This window comes from Setaria italica, chromosome I (genome assembly GCF_000263155.2).
Source record: "Setaria italica strain Yugu1 chromosome I, Setaria_italica_v2.0, whole genome shotgun sequence".
NCBI lineage: Eukaryota > Viridiplantae > Streptophyta > Magnoliopsida > Poales > Poaceae > Setaria > Setaria italica.
The window spans coordinates 39,594,374-39,621,898 of NC_028450.1; the positions used below are offsets into that span (position 1 = coordinate 39,594,374).

Below are 27,525 nucleotides of genomic sequence, written 5' to 3' on the forward strand. Positions count from 1 at the left end.
TGTAAGTTACATTCTTTGCGCCAGATCTGGGTTATAGAAAGTGATCCATGGTGCCAGTTTCATCACATGTGCTGCCGTTTCCTGTATTTATAGGATTTTGAAGAACAACCAGCTGGTTGGGGTGATACCATCAACACTATCTCAACTTCCTAATTTGAAGATATTGTAAGTTACTAATAAATTATTCTGTTGTATTAATTTGGTTTTTAATCTAACGCGGTATGGACCATAGGGACTTGGCTCAAAACAAGCTAAGTGGTGAAATTCCAAACCTAATATATTGGAATGAGGTTCTTCAATACTTGTAAGTACTTTATTTCCTTTGAAGGACAAAAGTTGTTTTTGTGTAGTACCTCAGCTGCCTAGTATTACAAATTAATTTTTTACAGTAAGAGCATGATCCAGTTACGTATTCAAGATGTGACATTTACACCTTATATGCGCACATGTAGGGTGAGTAGGCCTCCTTTTAGTTTGTGAAGCTCACTTGTTCGCATCTAAATTTCTCATGAGCATCAGGGGATTGCGGAGCAATAATTTAGAAGGAAGCCTCTCTCCGGATATGTGCCAGTTAACTGGCCTGTGGTACTTGTGAGTGCATTGCCTCCCTTCATCTATCATCAGTGCTGTAAGTTATGCCCTTTGTTATGTTCACATAGTTACTTTTATTTATCTCAGTGATGTGAAGAATAATAGCTTGATGGGTACGATACCAGAAACCATAGGGAACTGTACCAGCTTTCAGGTCTTGTATGTATATACATTCTATTCCTTTTGAACAACCTTATCAAAATTTTGATTGTACAATATCACTGAACTTTTGGTATTTTAGGGATTTGTCAAACAATCAGCTTACTGGAGAAATCCCATTCAATATTGGTTTCCTGCAAGTGGCTACGCTGTATGTCATACTAATTCTATATATCAAATGAAATACTTTTGGTTTAATTGTTTCAAGCAGTGACTTGAAATATGTAAACTATCTGTACCAGGTCTTTGCAAGGGAACAAGTTCTCTGGCCCAATTCCATCAGTGATTGGCCTTATGCAGGCGCTTGCAGTGCTGTAAGTTAAACTATGACTTCTAAGGTTTCCTAAATTTTAAACAGAGGCATTGGCCCTTATATGTAAAGAAAGGACAGTGTTGAAACAAACTTATTTTTACCATGTAATGATCCAGCGATCTGAGTTTCAATGAGCTATCTGGACCAATACCATCTATACTGGGCAACTTGACATACACTGAGAAATTGTAAGCTTTCTGTTTTTCACTTTTTTTGCACATTTATTTCACAGTTGATTGATCAGTGATGCTTTTACCTGCGCATTTGCACTGACAGAAAATTCTAGCTTTCATCGAACTTTTTCTAATCATAAGTAAGGCTGATTCACGGTATTTTTTTATGGTAGATACCTGCAAGGCAATAGGCTAACTGGATCGATACCTCCAGAGCTTGGTAATATGACGACACTGCATTACCTGTAAGGATGTATTTTGTATGTTACTTTGCTTGGTAGTTTATTAATTAGTGTTCTTCCCAATTTTTACACACCATCCGTTTTCAGTGAACTGAATGACAATCTATTGACTGGGTTCATTCCTCCTGATCTTGGGAAGCTCACAGAATTGTTTGACTTGTAAGTGTAATTCTGTCTAGTGTCCATCATTATTATGTATATGCTTACTGGAACTCTAATTAAGATGGTGATCTGTGTGACTTGCAGGAACCTTGCAAACAACAACCTTGGAGGACCTATCCCTGATAATATAAGTTCATGCATAAATCTCATTAGTTTGTAAGTTCCATCTGTTCTCCTGAAGTTTTATAGCATCTCTGGTGGTCGGATACTTAACTTTCTGGCTCGTGTAACAGGAATGCTTATGACAATAAATTAAATGGAACCATTCCACGTTCATTTCAAAAGCTCGAGAGTCTGACTTATCTGTAAGGGGTTTGCTGATTCCTATTTTTTATTGTTTAAATTGTTAGTAAGCTGTTTCTTCAGCCAGGCTGCTACAATAATAATAGTACACATGTGATCTTTTCTCCTAAAAATCTGTACTCATCCATACCTTTTAGGAATCTGTCATCAAATCATCTCAGTGGAGCACTTCCGATTGAGGTAGCAAGAATGAGAAATTTAGACACACTGTAAGTTCCAGCAGCTAATCACTAATTGTTTTCAAGTAATTGCTTTGGATGCTACGATATGTTACACTAAGATATGTGTAGGGACTTATCCTGTAACATGATCACTGGTTCAATTCCCTCAGCTATTGGAAGACTAGAGCATCTTCTGAGGCTGTAAGTCTTATAACCTATCATTTTAACATAAATGTCTGTATGATGTCATGATATGATATTAACCTTATTCATGTAGCAATTTAAGCAAAAATGCTCTGGTTGGACACATTCCTGCTGAGTTTGGGAACTTGAGGAGCATCATGGAGATGTAAGCACCTTCTGGCCTAACATTGCTCAAATCTCTACTATGTTGATCTCTTCTTATGCAAGTATGTTAACACATTTTATTTTATTTCAGCGATTTGTCCAGTAACTACCTCCGTGGCCTGATTCCACAAGAGGTTGGGATGCTACAAAATCTGATACTGTTGTAAGTATAAATGTTTCCTCTTATATAACTTTCAAAACTGATAAAATAAGGTACAGTTAAAAAGGCTTCGGCCAATGGACTGCATATTAATTGTGTATCCTGCACCCAATTACTGTTTGCTGATCTGTATTTTTGTTGTTTCAGAAAATTAGAAAATAATAGTATTACTGGAGATGTCTCACCACTCACTAACTGTTTCAGTCTCAATAACTTGTAAGTTAACAGCTGAAAAGGCTATTTAAATTTTTTGTGTCTGGTTTTCAATTTTAGTGTCTTTATTCTTGAGCGCTTTTTGCAGAAATGTATCATACAACGACCTTGCTGGTATTGTACCTACAGACAACAACTTCTCACGATTTTCACCTGACAGGTGGTACTCTCTGGTATTAAATGGTCACTTCAGAATGCTTTTTTTTACCAATCCTTATTTATATCTTGTCATTCCAGCTTCTTGGGTAACCCTGGACTTTGTGGCTATTGGCGTGGTTCTCGTTCTTCGTGCTCTCCTTTATCATCCAGTATTGAGCGCAAAAGGAGATGTATGCACAATAGCTCAATATCTTCATTAAATTGCTCTGGAGCATAAAATCATCACTGATAAACCATACCTTTTTTGGTTTTGTTTGCAGCATCTATATCAAAGGCTGCATTTCTTGGTATTGGTGTTGGTGGGCTTGTTATCCTGCTCGTTATCCTAGCAGCTGCTTGCTGGCCGCACAACTCACCGGTTCTCAAAGATGTCTCTGTAAGCAAACCAGGTGATACATCTATTAGGTTTCCTCAGTGTTGCTTTAAAATATTAAAATTCTGATAGCCATTTTGTAACTGCTGTCTTGTCGTACTGGTAGTTTGAAATCATTAATTATTTGTCTCAAACAGGTTCCCTTCTTGTATCCCCAGTTCAGAATTCAGATGTGCTAGCTGTGTATGTAACTTGTATGGCTGTTTAATTAAATAATATTACTTATTTACTGTGACAGACAACCTTGTTGCAGCATCAAGCAGTGTTCCTCCCAAGCTTGTGATCCTCCACATGAACATGGCCCTCTATGTATATGATGATATAATGAGGATGACTGAAAATTTGAGTGAAAAATACATTATTGGTTATGGAGCATCAAGTACTGTCTACAGATGTGATCTGAAGAACTGCAAGTCAGTCGCGATAAAAAAGCTATATACTCACTACCCGCAGAGCTTGAAGGAATTTGAGACCGAACTTGAGACTGTTGGGAGCATCAAACACCGAAATCTCGTCAGCCTTCAGGGGTACTCCCTGTCACCTGCTGGGAATCTCCTCTTCTATGATTACATGGAAAATGGCAGCCTCTGGGACGTTTTGCATGGTGAGGGCAGATTGCTAAAATATTTTACACAGAATGCATTTGGGAGTAGTGCTACAAACAGTTTAGTATGTAGTAGCACATTTTTATGCATAGATCATAGTATTTAGAATGACTACTCTCTTTCACTTGATTTAGCTTTCACTTGTTCATCTGTCAGCAAGCACCTACTGGTCACTTTCCTATAAAGATGTCTGCATGCTTTCACTGTTGTTTTGATTAGGGTATTTCCATTTTCCGTGGATTGACAAGAAAATTGCGAGCTTTCTGGAACTGTTCCTAATTTGTACATCTTTGTTGATTTTAGTAGCTTCATCCAAGAAGGAAAAACTTGATTGGGAAGCACGCCTCAAGATTGCTCTTGGTGCTGCTCAAGGCCTGGCTTATCTTCACCACGAATGCAGTCCGCGAATAATTCACAGGGATGTAAAGTCAAAGAATATCCTCCTAGACAAAGACTATGAAGCTCATCTTGCTGACTTTGGTATTGCCAAGAGCTTGTGTGTGTCTTTGACACACACATCAACATATGTAATGGGCACCATTGGCTACATTGATCCTGAGTATGCACGCACATCCCGGCTCAATGAGAAATCAGATGTATACAGCTATGGCATCGTCTTGCTGGAGTTGCTTACTGGCAAAAAGCCCGTCGACGATGAGTGCAATCTTCATCACTTGGTAACTATTTTATCCTTTTCTTTACTTGATTGCCATATTTTGCTTGAATTTCCTATTTTCCTTTACCAACACCTTTAGATTTTATGGCTCAATATGTGCTCAATCATGTGCGATAGATCTGTGCTCCTTTGAGGGGACCAGCAACATGAAACCCATCATGTGATAGATCTGTGCTTACTGTGGTGGTGCGATTCATTGTGTGGCTGGTGAAAGTTCAATTATACCTTGCCAGTGTCCCATAAAGCCTGCCATATTTGTCCCCTGCCATCAATCATGTGTCTGAATTTTTTTACATGTTGCACACTATTATAAAAAATTGTAGCTGACCTTTACTTTTTAACAGATCATCGATATGTTGATAAACTATTGTCATTTTTTTTGGAAATATAATCCTTTAGGTGAATTAAAACTGCTGTTCTTGGATGTCTTGGCATACCGCATCTGTCAATCCTTTGTATCCGTGACTGCTGTCCTAATTGACTATTTGCTACCTGCAGATCCTATCCAAAGCTGCAGACAACACGGTCATGGAGATGGTTGACCCAGACATCACGGACACGTGCAAAGATCTTGGCGAGGTCAAGAAGGTGTTCCAGTTGGCACTCCTTTGCAGCAAGAGGCAACCATCGGATCGACCGACGATGCATGAGGTCGTGCGCGTCCTGGACAGCCTAGTCTGCCCAGACCCGCCCCCAAAGCAGGCACAGCCACAGGGATCGGAACAGTCAGCCACAGCTCCGAGCTACGTCAGTGAGTATGTCAGCCTACGAGGCGGCACCGCGCTCTCCTGTGCCAATTCATCGAGTGCGTCCGATGCCGAGCTCTTCATGAAGTTTGGCGAGGTGATATCACGGAACACAGAATAAGATCGATCGTCTCAAGAGTTCAGCCTGCGATTTTGCAGCATTTTGGTTCCAATCTACAAGAGGTATCTGGCGCCCTGTGAGCCTGTAAATATTCTGCAACCTCCTCTTTCTTGGGACTCCAGCTATTTTTTCTCCACTATTCCACTTCTTACTTCTCGTGGTTTGGGACATTGCAAAGTGTACTGAAGTAGAGTGCTTTTGGTTGGGGAAAAAATCGAAGCGCAACTAAAGGAAAAATTGAGTTGGGTGCAGGCTGCTTTTACTGACTTGTTCTGTTGTTCGGCTGGACAATTCTGTCTGCTCAATCAGAGCACTGTTAGGCTGAAGAATCATTCTGGGCAGTGTTACTGTTCTGTTGTATTATCCTGGGCCTCCTATTCCTGAGTCATGCCACTGTGATTTCCTGGCAACTGCAGCACTGCACTGCTGCTTGTATTAGCACCGACAAGTGGCCAACTAGCCTGCCGCTGCGTGGTTAGTTATGTTACCAGTAACTACTGGCTACTGCTGCTGCTGTAAATTTTTTCTCTTGCTTTGCTTCCCGGTTTGCCATGCTGAATCTTGAATCCAAGGTGAACGGGCCCCTGCGTGGAGGACCTTGTCTCGTGGAGTGTCAGGGATGGGTACAAATTTATTACTCCGGTAGGGGTCGTAGGGCCCTGTGTCCGGGCGAATGATTGATGGGGGACAAACGCAACAGCGCGGTGATGGCATGGGCCAAAAGCCTCTGCCGATTCGCCTGGCGTGATACGGGCAAGAGCCAAGAGGCAAGAGGCGAGCGAGTTCCTCGTGACCCGAGAGCCCGCCGCGGCGCGGGCGCGGCGCAGACACCACGGCACGGGGGCGGAGTCTTGGAGTGGAAGCGAGCGGGGAGCGCGGCCTCTGCCTCCCGTGTCGTGTCGACTTCGAGGGAAAGGGGGCCTGGCGCTGTGGCGCACACAGCTTTTCATGCGTTTTCGTGGTGATTTTGATGGTGGTGATCAGGGTCAGTGGTGAGTGGTGACCGGTGAGGGAGCGGCAGGCACGAGTGACCGACGGCGCAGAGGCTTTTGCTTGCTTCCTGCGCGGCGTGCCGTGGTACTGTCGCGTCACCGAGCCGAGGCCCAACCGCCAACGGAAAGAGAGCGCTGTTCTCGATTGTTCCTTCCGGGCTTCTGGCTGCCGGCACGACTTCTACGAGCTCGAGCTCTCTCCCTTTTTGGCCATGTTTAGTTTCCCCCAAAATCCCAACTTTGACACTATGCAAAAAGAAGATTCCCCATCACATCAAACTTACGATACATGCATGGAGTACTAAATGTAGATGAAATTAAAAACTAATTGCACTGTTTTGTTGTACTTTGCGAGATGAATCTTTTGAGCCTAATTAGTCAATGTTTGGACAATAATTCATAAATACAAACGAAAATGCTACAGTTGCACATTTATGGTAAACTCCCAACTTTGACACTCCCAAATGAACTGGTGATAAGCTCTCGTTAAGCTATCACCGGGTATGAGTTAGGATACGCTTTAGCAATACTGAAAATGAAAATAATGTATACGCTGGTCTCCTGGGACGTGAGCAGGATTGGATGTGATTTGCTGGCTAAATTAGCAAAGTGAGGCTGGTAAATCATGGGCAGGCCCGCGTCTTTAGGACTGCTGGTTGTACTCTTCTGAACTGGGCTGCTACAAGAGCCCACTACTGCAGCACAGGATGGGCCTGGCTTACAACGCGTGTAAACCTCAAGTCCTCAACCTGGACATCCAGCCATCCAGGTAAACGACGAACGAACACAAGGGGTCTTCTTAAAATCCGTCTACGCAATAGCTTCTTAGTTCTTACCCGTCTTGACTTTTATGCCACGTAAGTTTTGTGTCCTGATCCTTCTTATTAGGTTGGTGATTATCTCTTAGGAATCACGTCATTTTTATAGTACTCGGCCTAATGGTCGGTGCGAAAAGGACTTGATAGTAAAATGGTTACCAGCAAGTGAAGAAATCGCGGGGCTTAAAGATAGTAATAGGAGAGCAACAAGAAAAGACTTTCCTTGGCGTGCACAGCTTCCCCGAATACCACTCCCCCGCACGTACTCTGCTGGCGAACTAGACAACGAGTCCACCACACGCAAGGCCGAGAGTTCGTGGACCATTCGGCCACGACACCAGCACAAAACGCCATGTAGAGGCCGACATCTGCATGTGGGGCCCAGCCTCAGTGAGACCATGCATCGCATGCACCGGCCGCAGCCAAAGCCCATGCGTCCTACGTGGCTCCCCGCCTCGCCGGCCAGGACAAAGTCGCGCCACGTGAGATAACGCTGCCTTTGTGGATGGCTTTCAAGGGCAAGACCGTAATTTTCAACGAGGATATAAAAACAAGCGCCGGTCTTCGATGGTCTCGTAAAAACCGCGGCCTGGTTATCTTGGCGCGTTCCCGGCGCGTTCGCTGGGCCCGGGTTTTGAACTCGCCCTCTTTGTGTTCGTCTGGGCCGTAGATCGCGCTGTGAACTTGTGATCGAATGGCCGTGCAAAGCACGTGCTCTTTGCCGCGTAGAAAGAAACAAAACAGAGTCTGAATTTTTGAGGCAAGTAGCACCACGTCGTGTTTGAAATTTGAATGAGGAGAACTCGTATATTTATTTGCCGCTGTTATGAGTTATGACAAGGACCACATGCGCTTCATATGTTATTGCTTTGCTTGACTAGTCTACGTCAAAGTTACGGATGCCCGTTCTCTCCGACTTCTCACAATAATAATCTCCTAACAGATTGTTTATGCCATCATATTTATCTTGAAATTGAAGCCACCGTTATATAATGTTTAATTATTGATGCTTCATCCATATTTTGGTGAGGAAATGTTCACATAAAATGATAAATGAATAAGTAAACTCTATATTACCGACACAGCTAATGCATCATTTTTCGATCGAGCGTGGAATTTTACACGCCAACTACCCCTGGCTTAGGCTTTGATCAAGACATTTTCCCTTGGGCTAGTAGATTAATCTCTACAAAAAGGGAGCTAAACCCACAAGGATTGAATCAATGCTTGATCAACACTCGTATATCATTTCTCGGTCACCATCCATGATAGCAAGTGTTCACTTTCTTTTATCGAGTATCTTTCTCTTTCAAGATGCCATTCAGATTTGTTTGATATTTTCTTCAAACATGAACTCATTATAGCTTACATTGAAAATGCTTTTCTAATGCTAGAATTCACTGTAAAAAATATTGCGTATTGAATGATCGGCTACACGCACCTTAGATGCAACAACTTGGAGATCCATCTCAAAAAAGACAATAACAACATGGAGATAGCAAACTTGTGGGTGGATGGTGGATAATTGCTTCTAATTGTTTCATTCTCGTCTTGTGAAACTACTACCCTCTTTAGAACAATGCATTTTTACGAGATTTGAAGCATCTGGGACAATCGTTTTTTCCCCACGAATTGAAAGGGAGACTTGCAGATAGGAGAATTCCAACGGTTCCTTAGCAATCCCATCAAACCCCTTGATTCCAACTGGTGGATTTTGAAAATACAGACGACATTAGGGGTCTAACTGAGCAGAGCACCCCATATTCAAACGATTAAAGTAAGCCAGATCGGCCGATTTGAACAGACCAGACTTCCCAGTGGGACCCACCACAATTCCTCCCCCAAGAAAGACGCCTCTGCCCTCAGGCCCGGTCACCTGCACACCGCCTTGATACGCGTGGGCCCCGTGCTCGCCACGGAGGCTGAATTGACGCATCCAACCCTCGGCCGTTCAAATTCTGGTGCCACCTCTGCCGAGATTTTGCAGCCACCACCCCGCACACTTCGAGATTTCCCCTTTTCAATCCCCCAACTGGATGCTTTTCGGGCCACTGAAAAGCGCACGGGAGAAGAAGCGCCAAGGCAAAGCAAAAATTTCGCCATGAGTCCACCACGACTCGAAGCAGCAGCGGCCGGGCCGCTCTAATCGGAGCTCCGAAAGACGCCGCCGCCACCCCACTCAGTGTCTGAATCCGCAGCGCTCGCCTCGTGCTCGCTGCCACTGGTTTCCGCTGCGGGACTAGGGTTCGGAGAGGCGGCGGTAGCCTAGGGTTTCGGCGGGATGAGCTACCGCAAGGGGTCGAAGGTGTGGGTGGAGGAGAAGGGGGAGGGGTGGGTGGAGGCGGAGGTGACGGAGTCGAAGGAGCGCGCCGTCTTCGTGCTCACGAGCCAGCGGAAGAAGGTTCAGCATTCTATCCTCCCTCCCTTCCTGTCGCTTTCGCCTCATTCCGTGCGGTGCTTCGAAGCTTTGACGGATAATGGATTACATTTTTCATTCGTATATTTGATAACTTTTGAACCGACCCTATGTGTTCTGCAAGTTGCTTGGATTATCTCTGCTGCGCAATTTAATGTACAAGCGGTCAAACGGGTACTTATGTTAATGCTGTCCGCTGCATCAAGTTTAGCAATCCTTGTGCCCTTAATTCAGATTCTCACCGTACAAGTTACTTGTGTAATCTGCTCATTTTATTTTATTTTATGATCTGTTATGTTCCCATTTTGGTCAAGCAACACCCTGCTCTAAAGTCTTTTGGTAGCACAAGTAGCACATGATAAATATGGGCAACCTTTTATTTTTCTTGTTACACCCATTGAGATCCTTGGGACTTGAAGTTGATAATATATTGGATCAATTTGCTGAGGATGTTGAAGCACATTGGTATTTGTCAATTTTTCTTTTGTAGCATGAATGCTTAATTTCTTGCCATCAGAACCCAATTATAACAGGTTTATTAAGACCAGGTTTCATTTGTCGTATTGGAAACTTGATTTGTTTACCTGATACTTTCCCTTGTCGATTTCAGATTACAGTTGCGCCAGAGAAATTATTGCCCAGGGATACAGATGAAGATCTGGGTGGGGGCCATGTTGATGACATGACCAAACTGACATATCTGAATGAACCAGGTGTTCTTTACAATCTGAAGAAAAGATATGCATTGAATGAGATATATGTAAGTGGTTTATTGGCGCTGTTTTATTTACTATGGTAATTTTCATTTGAACCTAATTGAAATGTAGACAAATTGCTTACCCAGAAACTAACTTTTTCTCTGCAAATTTACGAACTTGAATAGTTCCGGTCACATTGTTTAAGTTTCCGTGTCATATTGATTTTATGGAGCACCTTTTCATTGGCACATTCCCGGATTCTGATTTTCAGCTGTCCTAATCATATTTCAGCTTTTGTAGAATTTCTGCCGAATATGTTGGAATCGAATAAAAACGTCTGCAATTGAAAATACGATCCTCTGTGGCAAAATCATTTGCCGATGAGAACACAATAACGATGCACTCATCTAATGGTTTTCAGCTTCAATTAAGTCATGGCATTATAATTATCCTTTTGCAGTTTATTGAACTGAATGACAAACAATTGTAGTTCTTTTAAATTTGATATGATCTATGGAAATAATCAATGCCATTTGTAATATCATGACTGTTCTTTTCGTATTGTTGTTTCTTTCAGTATATTATTACTTTCCAATTTTGTGTTGTCAACGTGAGTATGGAATGAGTTCTTTTGTGTAAGATTTTAACTACCTCGCTAATAATCAATGATGATCTTATTGCACCGTTGATTGGCATGGATTAATGGATACATGTAATTTAGTCTTTGCATTTTAGTTCTGGACTACTTTTTTTAACGGTTGTCACCTTTATTGAGACAGACGTACACCGGAAGCATCTTGATTGCTGTTAATCCTTTTACGAGGCTGCCTCACCTGTACAACGAGTACATGATGGAGCAATATAAGGGTGTCCGACTAGGGGAGTTGAGTCCACATGTTTTTGCAGTAGCTGATGCATCGTACAGGTAGGGGTCACAGTGTGATTGACTTGCAAGGCACTGTTTCTATACAATTTATTTAATTTGTTGGCATTGGCTGAATTGATTAGGGCTATGGTGAATGAATCCCGAAGCCAGTCCATCCTGGTTAGTGGTGAAAGTGGTGCTGGCAAGACCGAAACGACAAAGCTTATTATGCAGTATCTCACCTTTGTTGGTGGTAGAGCTGCTCTTGACGATCGAACGGTCGAACAACAGGTTCTAGAAGTAAGTTTTACCACTGTTTCTCCACTATAATTTATGGAAATTAATAGTTCTCCATCTATATTTTTGCTGATGATAGCATTATCTTAATATTTCTTAATTTGTTCCGTCCACCAGTCTAACCCTCTTTTGGAGGCATTTGGCAACGCGAAAACAGTTCGGAATGACAACTCAAGGTGAGGTTTCACTCAGTCTTGGTCAATATTGTGCGACTTTTTGTGTGTGTTCTTCATCCAGATAATACACAATTCTTCTTTAATTTGTAAAACCTAACCTTTTTGACTGCCTTTTCTTTTTGCATAACCTAAATGCTTTCGTGGTTGCAGCCGATTTGGAAAATTCGTGGAGATACAGTTTGATGCAAGTGGTAGAATATCTGGAGCAGCTATTAGGACCTATCTTTTGGAAAGGTCCCGTGTTGTGCAAATTACTGATCCTGAAAGGAATTTTCATTGCTTCTACCAATTGTGTGCTTCTGGAAAGGTATGTCTACCAACTGCCACTATTTCTATTCGATCATTTATTATGTGAGTGCACCCCATATGAGTTTGGTTGCTTCGTGACATAATTCACATTTTCCTATGAAGTTTACAGTGTCCAAATGACCTATTTAAGGACATTCTTCAACTTAATTAGTAACCCATGCTCATTTTGCAACTTGTAGTTCTACTAAATCCTAATTGCAAGCTATTAATTTGACTTGTATGTACTTATAAATACTTTTCTGTTACTACTTACTATACTGGTGACTTGCAATTTCTTTGGTATGGTCCTGAGGTTCTAGTGTTGCTGAAATGTGTATAAATCTTTTATCTATTACATTCGCAAAGGAAACTAGTGTTAGAGTATATTAGGCAACTCCGGATATGGTTAGTTTAGGATTGATTGTAATCCCGGGATAACCTTCCTTATCTCTAGGAGAGGCTACTTGCCCTCCAAGCCATGTACTCCTATATAATCAGCCCAAGGGGCTCAAGCAATATAACCTACACATTATACACAATCTTACAACTAGTGTAATGTTGTATGCTGCTGAATTGCTCATGACATGGTATCAATTCCTTAAAAGTACCTGAGCTTATTAGTAGCATGATATATCTGTTATTCACTAAAAATTCAAAAGTACATTAGTAGCATATTTTGAAGCTTAATTTGTTTAGATGCACACAAGCATAAACAGCACAAGCCCGACACATCCAGCATAGATATTAAATGACATTATTCTATTACCCTGTGGCCCATGCAATTCAAGGGAAGTAGAATGTGACACGAAAGGAAGAACGGAATAAGCATCTTGTACCTATTTCTTTCTTCATTTACTGTAAGTACAACATAGTTTAAGTGCATAGGCAAGCTTATAGCAAACAGAGGAATGCATGATGAAGAATCAAACAATTTACAATAGGGTTATTTTGTTACTAGTATCATGCCTTTCCCAAATCTATGCAAAACTGGAAAAATATGAAACTGTTCTTATTCTGGAGGATGCACTATTTCATGGGTTTGTTTGCATTAATTATGGCGCTGTGATTTATTATCTTCCAACTTAGTCTTTTCCAACTATATATTTAGCTGTAAAATATACGCTATGATACGATGCTGTGGTAAGGTTAATTTTTATATCGCATTGTTTGTCTTTAAAGGATGCAGAGCTGTACAAGCTTGGGCATGCAAGCAGTTTTCACTACTTGAATCAAAGCAGGACTTACGATTTGGAAGGGACAAACAATGAAGACGAGTACTGGAAGACAAAAAGAGCAATGGATATTGTTGGGATTAGCAGAAAAGATCAGGTTCCTAACAGGACGCTAACACACCTAGATGTTTCTTGGAAAATATCTTCCTCAGAGAATCGTTGCATTGCCCTTCTGTGTAGTTCTGTATCCATATTTCAGAAAATGAATCTGCATGTTGTACTTTCTTCAGGATGCTATATTCCGGACATTGGCAGCCGTTCTTCATCTTGGCAATATTGAGTTTGCCCCAGGAAAAGATTCTGATTCTTCAAAAATTAAGGATTCAACTTCAAATTTTCACCTCCAAACGGCAGCAAACTTATTTATGTATGGTTTTTCTTTGCATCGACTATCATGATACTTTTAGGGGAAAGTATTCCTTTTTTTTTCTTCACAATTGTCGTTTCTCCAGAATTTTGGTTTCATCAATTGTGTTGATTAGGTGAATTTGTGATTAATTTGTTATAGACTAAGACGAGCAAATGATACCCATATCCACACAAAAGTAGTCAATTTCCAGACCTCATATTGAACATGCACCGTAGATAATTAAAACTATGGTTTATATGGTCACTTTGCATGCTGCCTATTTATAGGCAGAGAAGATCTGTGGAACTCTAAATCTGGCGCACATGTTGAAAATGTGAATTAATGATTAATGTACGTGGACTATTAGAGTGTTAGGACTCCCGTTTTCCTGTAGCAGACTATTTATGTATTGAAAGTGACAGATAACATTGTTCTGTACCTCAATTGAATTTGCTGCTTATAGTTTCATTTTTGGTCCTTCAAACAGGTGTGACGCTGACCTATTGATCTCAACATTATGTAGCCGGTCTATACATACTCGTGAAGGAATAATTGTTAAAGCATTAGACTGTGCTGCTGCCGCAGCTAATCGTGATGCTCTAGCAAAGACTGTATATGCAAGATTATTTGACTGGTATTTTCTTCTGCAATATTTTTGAAGATTTATATTTTTTTTGTATGCGATACCATATTTTAAATGGTTGCTTAGATCTACTGTAACTTTCTAGTTTTGAAAAATGTCACTACAAAGGTTGAAATGGGGTCAGTACCATTGTAATTTGCCTCTTGTTTGAAACATGCCATTATGTACATATTTGGAAAAGAATGCTCTCGACTTTTCTCCAGCACACCCATGTTCTCAATCCTTCCCCATGACTGCATCAGCCAATCTCATGCTCCAGCAACCCCATCCACTCAACCCCTTGTCCCGTCTCCACACCACCGCCTTGAGGCCAGCAATGGCCTGGCAGAGCCCTCAGCTTGCGGCACAGGTTGCTGAGGCCCGGGTCAGCTCCATCACGTTACACCCGTGGGAAGTTGCCAGATCTGGGAACCACCGAGCCTTTAGGAACTAGATCTACTGCAGTGGCAACGACAACACGTTTTGTCGCTTAAGTTTGAGCCCTGGTGTTCCTCTCCTTGTCGCCATGGATGTGCCAAAGCCCAACTTTGGCGGAGCACTGTGGACTTAGCCTTCTCTAAATCCACAAGAAAAGGGCCTTCTTGGGAAATCCGCAAGAAAACGGCCAGAGCTTGGGATCCTCATCAATGGAGATGACTTCTCTGGATCTGAGCATCCTCGTGCTGTTTGTTGTGCTGGAAATTGGGAATGCTTGAAGAACAAGGAAGAAGATGGGATGGGATGCACGTCTGTGAGCACATACGAGGGGAGCAGAGGCGATGATGGCAGTTGGTGGGTCGCGGTGGCTATGAGCGTGATTCTGAGAGCGGAGCAAGAGATGACTGGGTTGAATATAGGGGCATATATGTCCAATATGTGCAAAATACAAGTCAAACACGCAAATCAGTGGTTGTTTCAAACAAGAGGCAAATTGTAATGGCACTGGCCTGATTTCAACCTGTGTAATGGTATTTTTCAAAAACGAGAGTTGTAATGGCATGGATCTAATTAACCCTATTTAAAAATATTTTCAGGCTTGTGGAGAATATTAATAAGTCAATTGGTCAAGATGTTGATTCCAAGGTACAAATTGGTGTCTTGGATATCTATGGCTTTGAAAGCTTCAAAAACAACAGGTATATAAGCCTGCCATTTATTTCATTATAACTTTGCACTGCACTAATGTTTATAGCAATGTACTTTTTAATTCTTTTTTCCAAATGAACTGTGCCATTAGCAGGTAAAGAGCCTAGTTAACTGTTTACTTACTGCATTCAGTTGGCAATATACCCCAACCCCACCACCACAACAAAAGCCTTTTGAGTCCCAAGCGAGTTGGGTAGGCTACTTATTGGCAATATACTTGAATTATCTTGAAAGACCTCATTGTGCGCACGCATCCATTTAGCACATTATCACTACAATTTCGGTGAAATGATTGTGTATATGCATTTATTAGCCATCACATTGAAATTTTGATTTTGCATTTTAGCTAGTTTTTAATGATGCTCCTTGATTTACCTGTGCAGCTTTGAGCAGTTCTGCATTAACTTTGCAAATGAAAAACTTCAGCAACACTTTAATGAGGCATGTACTATATTTGCCTGTTTAAATTAGAAGGATGTGTTATTTAATTTACTTGTTTCTCTTAACACTGGATGCTGCAAATGTCTTTCCTCAGCATGTATTCAAGATGGAACAGGAGGAGTACAAAAGTGAGGAAATTAATTGGAGCTACATTGAATTCATTGACAATCAGGATGTGCTGGATTTGATTGAAAAGGTTGTTTCTTTACCTTTACTTACTGACATAGGCTCTGTTCTCTGTGACCTTGATTCATTTTAGAACTACTTGTGTACAATGGTTGGCAATACTCTGGTTTCTGTAAGTGGGTGCAACTTGTTGCCAGCAAGGTTCTTAAGGTGGTGGGGCATCCTGTGGCGACTTGGATATGCCTTAAGAACCTTGCCTAAAAGCGTTTAGAGAATATGCTTACGGTGGCAGACATGTGAGCAAGAATTTTATTTCAACATGCTGTTAATATCTGCAAGATATCAGTAGTTTAAGCTGTACTTAGCACGGCTACCAAGTCTGTTACTTCATTCACTTCGTCATGCTTATTCCCGGCATGTATTTGCTCGTTTCATTTTTAACCCCCTTAACCACGGGTTGAAGTATGAAGTCTGGATATAAACCTGTGACCTCTTTTACTATCTTTGTCCCTGTTAGATGCTCTCGAAAACATTTTTGTAATCTGGGATTAATTGTATTCTATGCCCTTGAAACAGAAACCAATTGGAATTATTGCACTGCTGGATGAAGCTTGGTAAGCTGCTGGTTTGTTTCTCCTGGAATATTACATAAATATAAACTGTGCTCAACTATGATTTGCTCATTTACAGCATGTTTCCAAAATCTACTCATGAGACCTTTGCAACAAAGATGTTCAGAAGCTTCTCTTCCCATCCTAGGCTTGATAAGACAAAATTCTCAGAAACAGATTTTACCATCTCACACTATGCTGGGAAGGTAAGCCAGGACCATCAGGTATTGCTATTAATTATTACTGCATTTATAATAATAGCATCCGGCTCTTTGCAGGTTACGTATCAAACAGATTCTTTTCTGGAAAAGAATCGAGATTATATTGTTGCAGAGCACTGCAATCTTCTATCATCTTCAAGGTGCCAATTTGTTTCTGGACTTTTTACTTCGTTGCCGGAAGAATCTATAAGATCCTCGTACAAGTTTTCGTCAGTTGCTTCCAGATTTAAGGTATCAATGAAATTCGCTTCTTCCATTTGCTGTTTCTTTGATCCCTCTGTTTATAGAGGTAAGCTCATCAAGATTCTATGAGCCAGGAAGCATTTGTTGTTTGCAATTGAACCAAATGCAGAAGTCTTAGCCATTATTCTGCAGCTTTGAACATTTATATTCGTTTCACTCTTAGATTGTACATGTAACTAAGACACTGATTTATCGTCTTTCTAGTCATTTTCTCGATTCTTCTGATTCATGTCTCTTTATTTTAGCTACAACTGCAGGCCCTCATGGAAACCCTAAACTCGACGGAACCTCACTATGTACGCTGTGTGAAGCCTAACTCTGCCAATCGACCTCAGCTTTTTGAAAATCAAAGCGTTTTGCATCAACTGCGTTGTGGAGTAAGGACTTTCACTGAAGCATAGAATATTAAAGCAATATTATAATTTTTCTCATTGTTCCATTAGTCTGCAAATCTGCCTACATAACAGTTTGGTGTGGATCGCCATTTTTGCTTTTTGCACTAATCATTGAACATTAAAATTTACTCATTTTGCTTCGTGCAATAGATCAATAAGCTTATGTGAAATAATATGTGGTTCTACTCTGCCTTATAGTCAAATAATATTTGCTGTGATGTTTGTTGTCCTACTGGCCTTAAATCGTACCAACATTTAACTTGAGTGGGCAGTTTTGGGAAGTAAGTGGACCATATCTATGAGGTTGCTTGAGATATATTTATCATATCTCCACCATTTATTCTCTAATACCTATACAATTCTCTCAAGCTATACATATACTCCAGCACTACCAGTTTGGCATGATTTTGTCATGAAGACATAGTTTGACCACTGATTTCTGTTCTTCAGATTTGGAAAATAATATAAAAATGTATAGTATAGATATTCATGGAAATAATGTTGGAAAAAAGCATGCTTCCTAGGATTATACATAATTTATGGCTGGAGGAAATTAGTAATTAACTGATACTTCATTGTTTTTGGTCCATATTTTGTTCATTCATGTTTTTCTAATTGACATTCTCATTAAAATTGTCACTTGGTTGCATTACAGGGTGTCTTAGAAGCTGTCCGTATTAGTCTTGCTGGCTATCCTACCAGAAGGACTTATGCCGAATTTGTTGATCGGTTTGCTGTCCTAGTTCCAGAATTGATGATTGGAAGGTATCTCTTATATCCTAAATGAAACTAGTCACAGAAAGAGATGGAAATGTTGAAGTTACTTTTTCTTTGCGGCCTGAAACACTGCATGATGGCTTGATCTTTTTGATACGCGACAACAAACCCCACTTGAATAATCTGATTACTCGTTAGCAAAGTAGTTTGTCATTGTAGTAATTGAGCAGCACTATCGTAGTAATTTCATTGTAGTACGATAATAAAGTTGGGAGTTTATAAAATCTGTTTGTAAAAAGATAAACCGTTGCTCTTTTGTTAATTGCGTCACCTTGTTTGATTTTTTTTTGTTTAACTTGTGCAGTTACGATGAAAGAACGCTGACAAAGGGAATTCTCGAAAAGATGAAGCTTGATAATTTTCAAGTAATCTGCTCAGCTGAGATTCTATTGTTTCAATGTACAAGTTTTGTGATGATTAGATGATCTAAATGAATCAAACCTGTTTACACGGCTGAATCTTGTGTATATCGCCCAAGCAATTATATAAAGTTTAGATCTTTTACTTGAAAAATAAAACACCACTGCTCTTTTACATGAACATGGACCTTCGGAACCTGTTTGCCAGGAAGTCTAGGATCTCTTCGTCCTAGTGGTTTCTGTTGGTCGTCTTACTATTTGCACTGTTGCATGTGTTCTAGTAGACTATTAGTTTGTTTGTTGTTTTGGTATTTAATTTTATACTGTTCTTAATGAATTCATGAGCAGCTTGAGTTTTTTTTTTTAAACTGAAGTCATTAATTTGATAATAAGCTTGAGTTGATCGGGAAAGATATTAAAATCATATATTGACATTTTGTTTTACATGTAAGCTTGGTAGAACAAAGGTATTCCTTAGGGCTGGTCAAATTGCCATATTAGATATGCGTCGTGCTGAGGTTTTGGACAACGCTGCGCGGCACATTCAAGGCCGCTTCAGAACGTTTATCACACGCAAAGAATTTGTGAAAACAAGGGAGGCTTCAATTTCTGTACAAGCATATTGCAGAGGTAAACATGCTGGCCTATCATATTGCTTTATTGTTTTCTTCTGAAAGCGACATACATGGGTCGAGAGAGTTATTGCTTTGTCCTTCAAATGAACTGTAATGAAATACATTATTTCTATGTCCCAATATAACCGGAAATAATATTAATGGCCAAAGTACCAAAAAGTTTGACAGCATGATTCAAACAGTACCATTCTTTTGCTACTAGAGGTAATAGTTATTTAATGGGGTTGGATTCTTGTCAGTTGATGAAACAATAAATACAGTTATTGCTCTATTGTCCAAATACATTACCTTCATGTTTCAATGACGGGAAAATATTAATGGCCTAGTATCAGAAAGTTTGACTGCATGCTTCAAACAGAACCATTCTTTTACCATCAAGGGTAGTGATTGTTAAATGCGGTTGGATGGTTGTTAGATTGTTGTAGAAGATTGAATGCATTCTTGAGAAGTTTGGTTGCATAAATTACTCCCATAACTCTTGCTACCAAGATAAGAATTTCTTTCTCTCATTGTGGACAATTAATTTCATTTTGGTACTCACATGCATGCGATTCGCATGACTGGCGAGTTCAAAACTTATCCTCTGGTTCGATAAGCATCCTTCATGAGTCACAATGAACTTTATAACTACCCGAAAACTACCCATCTTCTCATTGGCATAGCTTATTTGGTTAATAGTTAATTGTTTTTGTTACAGAAAATATATTAATTAAATTAAATTCAACTGGAGGTTCGTAGTTTATTTGTTGGGGAGGAGTCAATCCTTCTCATTTCAGGATTGATCATTTTGAGTTCTCTGTTGAGAATGGACGCTCTTTCTGATACTAAATTGCTAATGCATTCTGTTCTCTAATTAGGCTGTTTGGCAAGGAAGATGTATGCGATCAGACGAGAAACAGCGGCAGCTGTAATTGTTCAGAAGTATGTCCGAAGATGGCTGCTACGTCGAGCTCACCTGCAATCATGTTTGGCAGCTCTGCTTATTCAGTCTTATGTTCGAGGGTTTATCGCTCGCCGCTATTTCTCAGCCATTAGGGAGCATAAGGCTGCTACAGTGATACAGGTGCACCCCCATTCCCCTCTTTCACTCCTGAAATTGTGTGTGCATTTTTTTTAAGTAAGCCATAAACTGTTATATAGTACTCAACATATGGTATGTCATGGTTGGATTTATTTACCTTATTGGCGCACTGCAGTCTACATGGAGAAGGCGGAAGGTTGTAATGCTTTTCCAGCATTACAGGCAAGCCACTGTGGCAATTCAGTGTGCTTGGAGACAGAAGCTTGCAAGAAGGGAGCTAAGGAGACTTAAAATGGTAATTTCTTTGGTTTCTATCCTATATTTTCTTAGGCTGATTCTAAGTGAATTTATTCCATATTTGCTCGGCACTGGCCAAATCTCAAGCTTTTTGCACAGCAGAGCTCTATAAATGATTGGAACCTACATTAGTTATTTGGAATTTTGTTCCCATTTTTCTTTAAATATTATTGTATATCTGTTCTTTCTTCGTCCATGCTCCTATAGTATTTATTTGCCAAGTTTCTATTCTTGTATGCTAATAGCCTGGATGGAATTTTCTCCTCTCCTGTGATTGTCATGTATTGGGAATACTCTTACGTGATGGTTTATGTGATAGGCTGCAAATGAAGCTGGTGCATTGCGTGAGGCAAAGAATAAGCTTGAGAAAAAGATGGACGATCTTGCTTTAAGACTTACCCTTGAAAGGAGACTGCGGGTAAGTATTATGTGCCACTTTATTGCATTAGTGTACTGTTTGTTAACGTTACTTGTTGTCTATTGTGTCATGGTTATTTGATAGTGTTGTTCTTGTTTGTGCTTATACTAGGCCAGGTATGTTTTATAACCATTTAAAGCTTGCTACGTTCTGTCAGATACATTAGTAAAATAACTGACAGGAAGGGCTTCTACTTCACCTTGCGAAAAGCCGAGAAGTATATAAAGAGCCAAAGAAACATGGGAACTTATATCGTGACAGAAATAAACAGTACAAGACTTCTAATGGGCGTTCAAAACATCGTTTTTGTCAAATTTATTTGGAAAATTGAAATATAAAGTGAAAAAAAAATGGCTGGAGGCAGTTTATGAACCCTGGTTGGAATCAATCAATGCATCTCTCAATGGGTCTAGTTTATAATACGATTTTCTGGCCTTGAGATTGGTTAGTTTTGCAATTTTTTTGGTAGAAATGCCACAACAACAATTACTATTGCAAATTTTCTTGATGTGATTTTTCATAATGATTGGTTTGATATTCACCTGGTGATTGAACTTTCAAATGCAGGCTGCCAGTGAAGAGTCAAAGTCATCTGAAATATTGAAGCGTGACAAAATAATTGAATCATTAAGCGCAGAATGTGCTGCTGCAAAGTCAGATGCTCAAAAAGAACATGGCAAAAATTTGTTGCTCCAGAAGAAGCTGGACGATTCTTTGAGAGAGATCACTATGTTGCAGAGTAAAAGAATTATGACAGCAGAAGCAGAAAAAGAAAACTCCAACCTAAAGGTTTCATAATTTCTATCTTCATCATATTCTGTCATCAACTCATCAAAAGAATTGGTTCCAGCAGTCTAGGGCATTACATAGTTGTAGCATTTGCTGGAGCTCACTCTAAAGGTTATAATTGCCTAAAGGTCACTTTAAATTTAGGGTGTGTTCCAGCAAATGCTAGATCTTGTGATGTCAGAGAGTAATTTTGCCATGGTCACGAGTGTGCTTTGTTGCCCCCTATTTTCAATCGGTGTCCTTTGGCATCTTTTTATTCATTTAAGATGGAGTAGATAAACTTTATGAAATACGGAGTAAGGTAGTAAGCTGATGCTTGCTTCTGCACGTTTCCAGCGGGTAGCATGCTGTGTTATCACCTGACTTGAGTTATGACGTTTTGGGCCCTTTGACATATCCCTTTATTGTACTTTTTCTGAAGCATCACTTTTACATTCTACAGAACTTGGTCGAATCATTATCTATGAAGAACTCAGTACTGGAGAAAGAACTTAATGTAGCTCGTAAAAGTAGTGATGATACAATGGAGAAATTGAAGGATGTGGAGGGAAAATGCAACCATCTACAGCAAAATTTGGACAAGTATGTGTTTGGTGCTCTTCTCTATCTAAACTACAGGATGCTGGAATAATATGTGGTTTTGTAAATAATTTGATGGCTTATGGTTTTGTGAATTCAGGTTGCAGGAGAAACTCACTAACTTGGAAAATGAGAATCATGTCCTAAGACAGAAGGCATTTAATATGCCACCAGTGAACAATCTAGCCGTAGCTCCAAAGACGTTATCTGAGGTAATTTTCTTAGTTACCCTTTCCCAGTTCAATGCTTTTGTTGTTGACTCCACTGCTCTGAAATACAATTAGAACTGACATGTGGTGCCAACTCTTGTCATTTTTTTATTGATATTTTAACCTCTATTTGATTTCAAACCTAGCTACGGTATCTTTTTTGGTTTAGTTCGCTGACATGATTTCTGAATACAGAAATTTTCTGCATCGATCGGTCTCCCCAACAGTGAGTCGAAGCATATGTTTGTAAGCTGATTCTTTTCTTTCAAGTTGGATAGCTGCAATCATTAAAATTCTTGTCTAAAAGCTTTAATTTAACAAAACAAATAAAATTGTAGGAAAGCCCACCACCATCAAAATATCTGGCTCCTCTTCCGCAGACTTTGACTGGATCAAGGAGATCGAGGTTGCCTGTTGAAAGGCATGAGGTAAATTTGTCTCTACTAGACTTTTGGTTATAGATGCGCTTTATATTCTTGTTCAGTTATGCCCTCTTATATTAGATTGATAATATTTTGTTATGGGCAATTGGTGGTCTATAAAGAATTTCAGGTATCTCAATATCTGCTAATGTTTCATGCAGGAAAATCATGAAATTTTATTAAAATGCATCAAAGAAAATTTAGGATTTAAGGATGGAAAACCAGTTGCAGCCTGTGTCATTTACAAATGCCTTTTACACTGGCGTGCTTTTGAATCAGAGAGGACTGCTATTTTTGATCATGTAATTGAGGCCATAAATGATGTCCTAAAGGTAAAAAAAAATCAGCCCATATATTTTTCTGTTTGCACCAGGTGGATCCTCAAGGTAATAATTTGGAAGTTCTGTTTTGGTTTCGCTACAGGGGAAGGAAGCTGACGGAAGATTGCCTTATTGGTTATCCAATACCTCTGCATTGCTATGCCTTCTGCAGAGGAATCTACGGTCAAATGGATTATTTGCCACACCATCTCGTCGATCTGGTGGAGCTCTAGCGCTAGGTGGGAAGATAGTGCAAGTAAGGAATTCGAGCATGACGGTTGTCATTTCTGTTCACGTTGAATCTATCCTGGCCACAAAATGTATTGTTTTGTACGTTGACATTGTCTCCAAAACACAACTCTGACATGAAATATCTACCATAATATATATTTGTAAAATGTAGGAAATTACAATGTTACAAAGCCACTTTTTTAGACAGCTTTTCATATCAGAATGGCCACATACAAATGTCACTGATGGCCATCGTTTTGACTACATACAACCCAATATGTTGATTTTATGACTAGGGGCTATGCCATAATGCTCTTTTGACTGTCATTTTCATATGAAGGGAGGCATAGCCAGCTGAGGAAGGCAATTTTTACACAGCCTTTCATGTTTTCCTTGAACGTGCTGGAGAGCTGCGTGTCATTCCATTAAGAAGAAGAAATTAGATTACGGCAGTGCCGATTACAAAAGCATAATGACCAACCTACGCTACAGGGCTAAATACCCGAGGCAAGTGACCTTAGCAACAACTCCCTAAGTGATGTGTCTCCAGCTATACACCAGAGAGCGCTCTCATTTGCCACTGTCAGCAGCACCTCCGGGATGCTTGGCCTAGCGCCATTGAACACAATACCGTTCTGATGCTTCCAGAGCTCCCATGAGACCAAAATAATCAAGGAGTTCAAACCTTTTCTAAGCTCTTTAGGGTACTCCTTGGACGGCGCTATATCACCAGCCCGAGAAGCAATTCAGTAGTCTGAGGCGCAAAGACGCAATGGCGATCAGGCTAACCTCTGGAGAATATTTATCCAGACCTGATGGGCAAAGACGCAAGAAACAAGAATGTGCTGGGTCGGTTCCTGAACCTGATCACAAAAAGGGCATGCTGCAGGGTGAGGCAGGCCACATTTAGCAAGCCGGTTTGCAGTCCAGCAGCCTTACCCTTGCTCATGCCACATTGTAGATTGAGAGCTACTTTGCCTCCAATTATTAATGGGAATTTCTAGTCTAGTTGAAAAAACAGCATGAGAAACGGCAACATTTATACTTTAAATATTATCTTTTCTCAGCATTTTGTAACTTGTGCATAAACATAGCTGTATATAATAATTTGAGTAGTAGGTAGTATTTGTGGCTTGATGATTTTCTACAGAAATTGTGTCTGAATAGAATTATTTTCCTTTCTGTCTGGAATAACAACAATTTATGTTTCTTCCAGACGCTGAGGTCTCCTTCAAAGCTTGTAGGCCGCAGTGATTCTCTGCCACAAGTGGATGCGCGGTATCCAGCCATACTATTCAAACAGCAGCTTACTGCATGTGTCGAGAAGATCTTTGGGCAGCTCAGAGATAATCTGAAAAAAGAAATATCACCTCTTCTTAATGTTTGCATTCAGGTATATAATTGTTTCCTCTATGGTGATGACAACTGCATTGGATAACTGGATCTTTTGGTAACTCTATGATTACATGCAGGCTCCAAAGTCAACACGTGGGCAACCCGGAAAAGCATCCAAGTCACCTGGGCTTGGTGCCCAACCGGCATCAAATTCCAACTGGGACAACATTGTCAATTTCCTTGACTTGCTTATGGATACATTGCGCGAAAATTACGTAAGCCTTGTCCTGCTATGAGAAAGGACTGATCTTTTGCAAACTTCATCAAAGAGTCAGTGCCATGCCTTGTCCAAGCGAGTCTAATGTTGTTGTTTGCTGCAGGTGCCATCCTTCTTTATTCGTAAACTTATCACACAATTATTCTCTTTCATCAATATACAGTTGTTTAACAGGTAATTTTCTCATCTCAGAAACTTGGTATTAGGTATATATGCATTAAAACGTGCAAGCAGTGTGGCCATGATAGACATTGAATGTCTAGGAATGGATTACTGGGAATATCTATATTATTTTACAACAATTAAAAATTTCAATGAACAATATAATTCTATTTCTACCTTTGTTAAATTTGCAAATTATTGAGTCTCGAATACGAGAAAAGTGTCTGCTTGCGTGTGAAACAATGTACTTGTTGAAGGTTATAGGTGATGGGATGGAGACACTTCCAGATACATGCTTGTTCTGATATGGTTGGAATAAAATTTGAAGGAAAATAATTTCAGTTTCATGAATACACTGACAGCTTTGTTCTTTTGTCAGTCTTCTTCTCCGGCGTGAATGTTGTACATTCTCCAATGGGGAATACGTGAAAGCCGGGCTATCCTTGTTGGAGAAATGGATTACTGATGTCACAGAGGAGGTAAGTGTCATTTTTACACTCTTATTCTTCTGGTAAGAAGCCCTGTTGGAACTGGTTTTTGCTTGGCATTTTCAATGTGTTGCTCTTTCAAGATACTTCTTTACTAGGAGTTTTGGATAATATCCTTCTGTTGTGTTTTTTTATTTCTTTCACTTTTATTCACAAGTTTATTTTCTTTTCAGTTTGCAGGTACATCTTGGCATGAGCTAAATTATATCAGACAAGCTGTCGGTTTTTTGGTAATTCATTCTGCGAGCTGCCCACCCTCTCTTATTTGTTGGTTGTTTTATGTCATAGGCTATTTTCACTAATTACCTAATACAGGTTATACACCAAAAAAGAAAAAAGACACTTGAGGAGATCAGGCAAGATCTTTGCCCGGTATGTATATCTATTTCAGTTGGCCACCATCTATGGCAGACTTGTAATTTTTGAACGATTGTATTTACTAGTAATTTCTCTGGTGTTTCATGTAGTCCTTGAGTGTTCGCCAAATCTACAGAATATGCTCGATGTACTGGGATGACAAATACAATACCCAAGGCATATCAAATGAGGTAGGTATTTTTTGGCTTGAACTTTTACACTTTTTTGGGATTCATTTTGCATTTCTGAAGATAATAAGATTTGCCAGGTGGTTGCTGCAATGAGGGAGATGGTCAATAAGGATACCCAGAATCTTGTGTCAAATTCCTTTTTGTTGGATGATGACTTAAGGTAGGGAAATTATTTCCAAACAGTAGATACTTTGCTTTCTTCGACGACCTGTAGTAAGCGAGATATTTGTTAATGTGGAACAAACTAAAGTGGTTTGCCGTTTTGCACTAACACCTGATGCTTGCTTGTTACAGCATACCATTCTCCACCGAGGATTTGTCCATGGCTATCCCGGCAATGGATTATGCAGACGTCGATCTTCCAGAATCTCTCCAGCACTATACATCAGTACAGTTTCTACTCAGACAGCAGGATCCACAGCCTGTCCAATAGAATGAACATGGTAAGGCTGCCTTGAAGATTTGTTGGGCCCCAGGTTTTTATGGGGTTACATCCATCTGCGATGTTGTATTGTTGTTTAGGTGCATAGACTGGCAAAAGGGGAGTGGACTTTTTTTACAGTTAAAAGCAACAATTGTTGCGAGATGCCAAATCATGTACGTCCACTCCTCTTAGCTATCTTTTAGCTGTACAGGGAATGTTGTAACATTGTAAGAACTGTTGGCACTGGCCCAAAAATGAGTACATCTGTGGCAAATTGACCAGTGTGCATCTCCGATGATATACGCAACTGACGCGGGCAACATAATTTGTCTGATCTAAGGGGTTGTCCCGACTCCCTGAAGCGAATATCTGCGTAATGATCCTAGTTCTGAACTAGACCTTGGGACGGCAAACTAATCATGTCTTCCCTTTATTTCTCTGGATGCCGGAAGCACGAGTCGGAAGTGCATGCCCTTTGTTCGCGGTTATCCAGTGCGGGATAACCAACAAAATGAATCAACAAACAATTTAAGCTTACACAATTTCGTTGAACAAATGCATAGGCTAACACGCATGCATCGACCATTTATGCCCTTGTGCCCCGCCACCGAGCTCCCCGTAGGCAGACGGGACCGTGTACACGAACGGCCCCGCGGACGTCGCGCTTGCTGGGGCGGGACTTGGGCAGCAGGCAGTTGTAGCCTGTAGGCGACCATGGCGGCCTTCCACACTACAGATCACGATCTCAATTTACTCGGCCATGCCGATGGTTAACCAGGGGAGAATTGCAGAG

General features: G+C 40.3%; 2 protein-coding genes across 4 annotated transcripts; both read left to right on the top strand.

Moving 5' to 3' along the window:
• Positions 1-99: 99 nt before the first annotated feature.
• LOC101780996 (LRR receptor-like serine/threonine-protein kinase ERECTA) lies at positions 100-5,946 on the top strand. Of its 3 annotated transcripts, none has more exons than XM_014804625.2 (22): positions 100-165; positions 233-304; positions 520-591; positions 679-750; positions 833-901; positions 993-1,064; positions 1,180-1,251; positions 1,410-1,481; positions 1,566-1,637; positions 1,725-1,796; positions 1,874-1,945; positions 2,081-2,152; positions 2,234-2,305; positions 2,382-2,453; positions 2,544-2,615; positions 2,760-2,828; positions 2,914-2,985; positions 3,063-3,154; positions 3,245-3,373; positions 3,596-3,961; positions 4,269-4,639; positions 5,137-5,946. In XM_014804625.2, exons 3-22 carry the CDS (start codon positions 563-565, stop codon positions 5,503-5,505), a joined length of 2,358 nt encoding a protein of 785 aa, XP_014660111.1. In that variant the 5' UTR covers positions 100-165; positions 233-304; positions 520-562; the 3' UTR covers positions 5,506-5,946. The 3 variants fall into 3 exon arrangements, with proteins under 3 accessions (XP_014660111.1, XP_014660109.1, XP_014660108.1); XM_014804623.2 differs by having other exon boundaries at positions 3,611-3,961; positions 4,266-4,639; positions 5,137-5,505; XM_014804622.2 differs by lacking the exons at positions 100-165; positions 233-304 and having other exon boundaries at positions 679-745; positions 4,266-4,639; positions 5,137-5,505.
• Positions 5,947-9,314: 3,368 nt separating this feature from the next.
• Positions 9,315-27,020, top strand: LOC101771788 (protein OPAQUE1). Its single transcript, XM_004954045.3, has 38 exons — positions 9,315-9,716; positions 10,342-10,491; positions 11,209-11,354; positions 11,438-11,594; positions 11,709-11,767; positions 11,918-12,074; positions 13,235-13,384; positions 13,518-13,654; positions 14,124-14,270; positions 15,293-15,394; positions 15,788-15,845; positions 15,940-16,041; positions 16,548-16,585; positions 16,662-16,788; positions 16,861-17,034; positions 17,292-17,423; positions 18,097-18,206; positions 18,523-18,583; positions 19,030-19,207; positions 20,070-20,275; positions 20,409-20,528; positions 20,850-20,948; positions 21,516-21,737; positions 22,180-22,319; positions 22,417-22,528; positions 22,721-22,771; positions 22,864-22,953; positions 23,109-23,279; positions 23,371-23,523; positions 24,715-24,891; positions 24,971-25,108; positions 25,214-25,284; positions 25,652-25,751; positions 25,934-25,990; positions 26,076-26,132; positions 26,228-26,308; positions 26,386-26,468; positions 26,603-27,020. The coding sequence occupies exons 1-38, from the start codon at positions 9,597-9,599 to the stop codon at positions 26,739-26,741; spliced, it is 4,572 nt and encodes a 1,523-aa protein (XP_004954102.1). The 5' UTR covers positions 9,315-9,596; the 3' UTR covers positions 26,742-27,020.
• The last annotated feature ends 505 nt before the right edge of the window (positions 27,021-27,525 follow it).

Excerpts from the sequence above, each read along its gene's own strand:
- LOC101771788 (XM_004954045.3), top strand. The coding sequence starts at position 9,597 with ATGAGCTACCGCAAGGGGTCGAAGGTGTGGGTGGAGGAGAAGGGGGAG. Across the intron at positions 22,320-22,416 it reads CTACAGCAAAATTTGGACAA|GTTGCAGGAGAAACTCACTA; the intron begins GTATGTGTTTGG and ends TTGTGAATTCAG. Across the intron at positions 22,772-22,863 it reads GTGAGTCGAAGCATATGTTT|GAAAGCCCACCACCATCAAA; the intron begins GTAAGCTGATTC and ends ATAAAATTGTAG.
- LOC101780996 (XM_014804625.2), top strand. The coding sequence starts at position 563 with ATGTGCCAGTTAACTGGCCTGTGGTACTT. Across the intron at positions 902-992 it reads TTCCTGCAAGTGGCTACGCT|GTCTTTGCAAGGGAACAAGT; the intron begins GTATGTCATACT and ends TATCTGTACCAG. Across the intron at positions 2,153-2,233 it reads ATGAGAAATTTAGACACACT|GGACTTATCCTGTAACATGA; the intron begins GTAAGTTCCAGC and ends AGATATGTGTAG.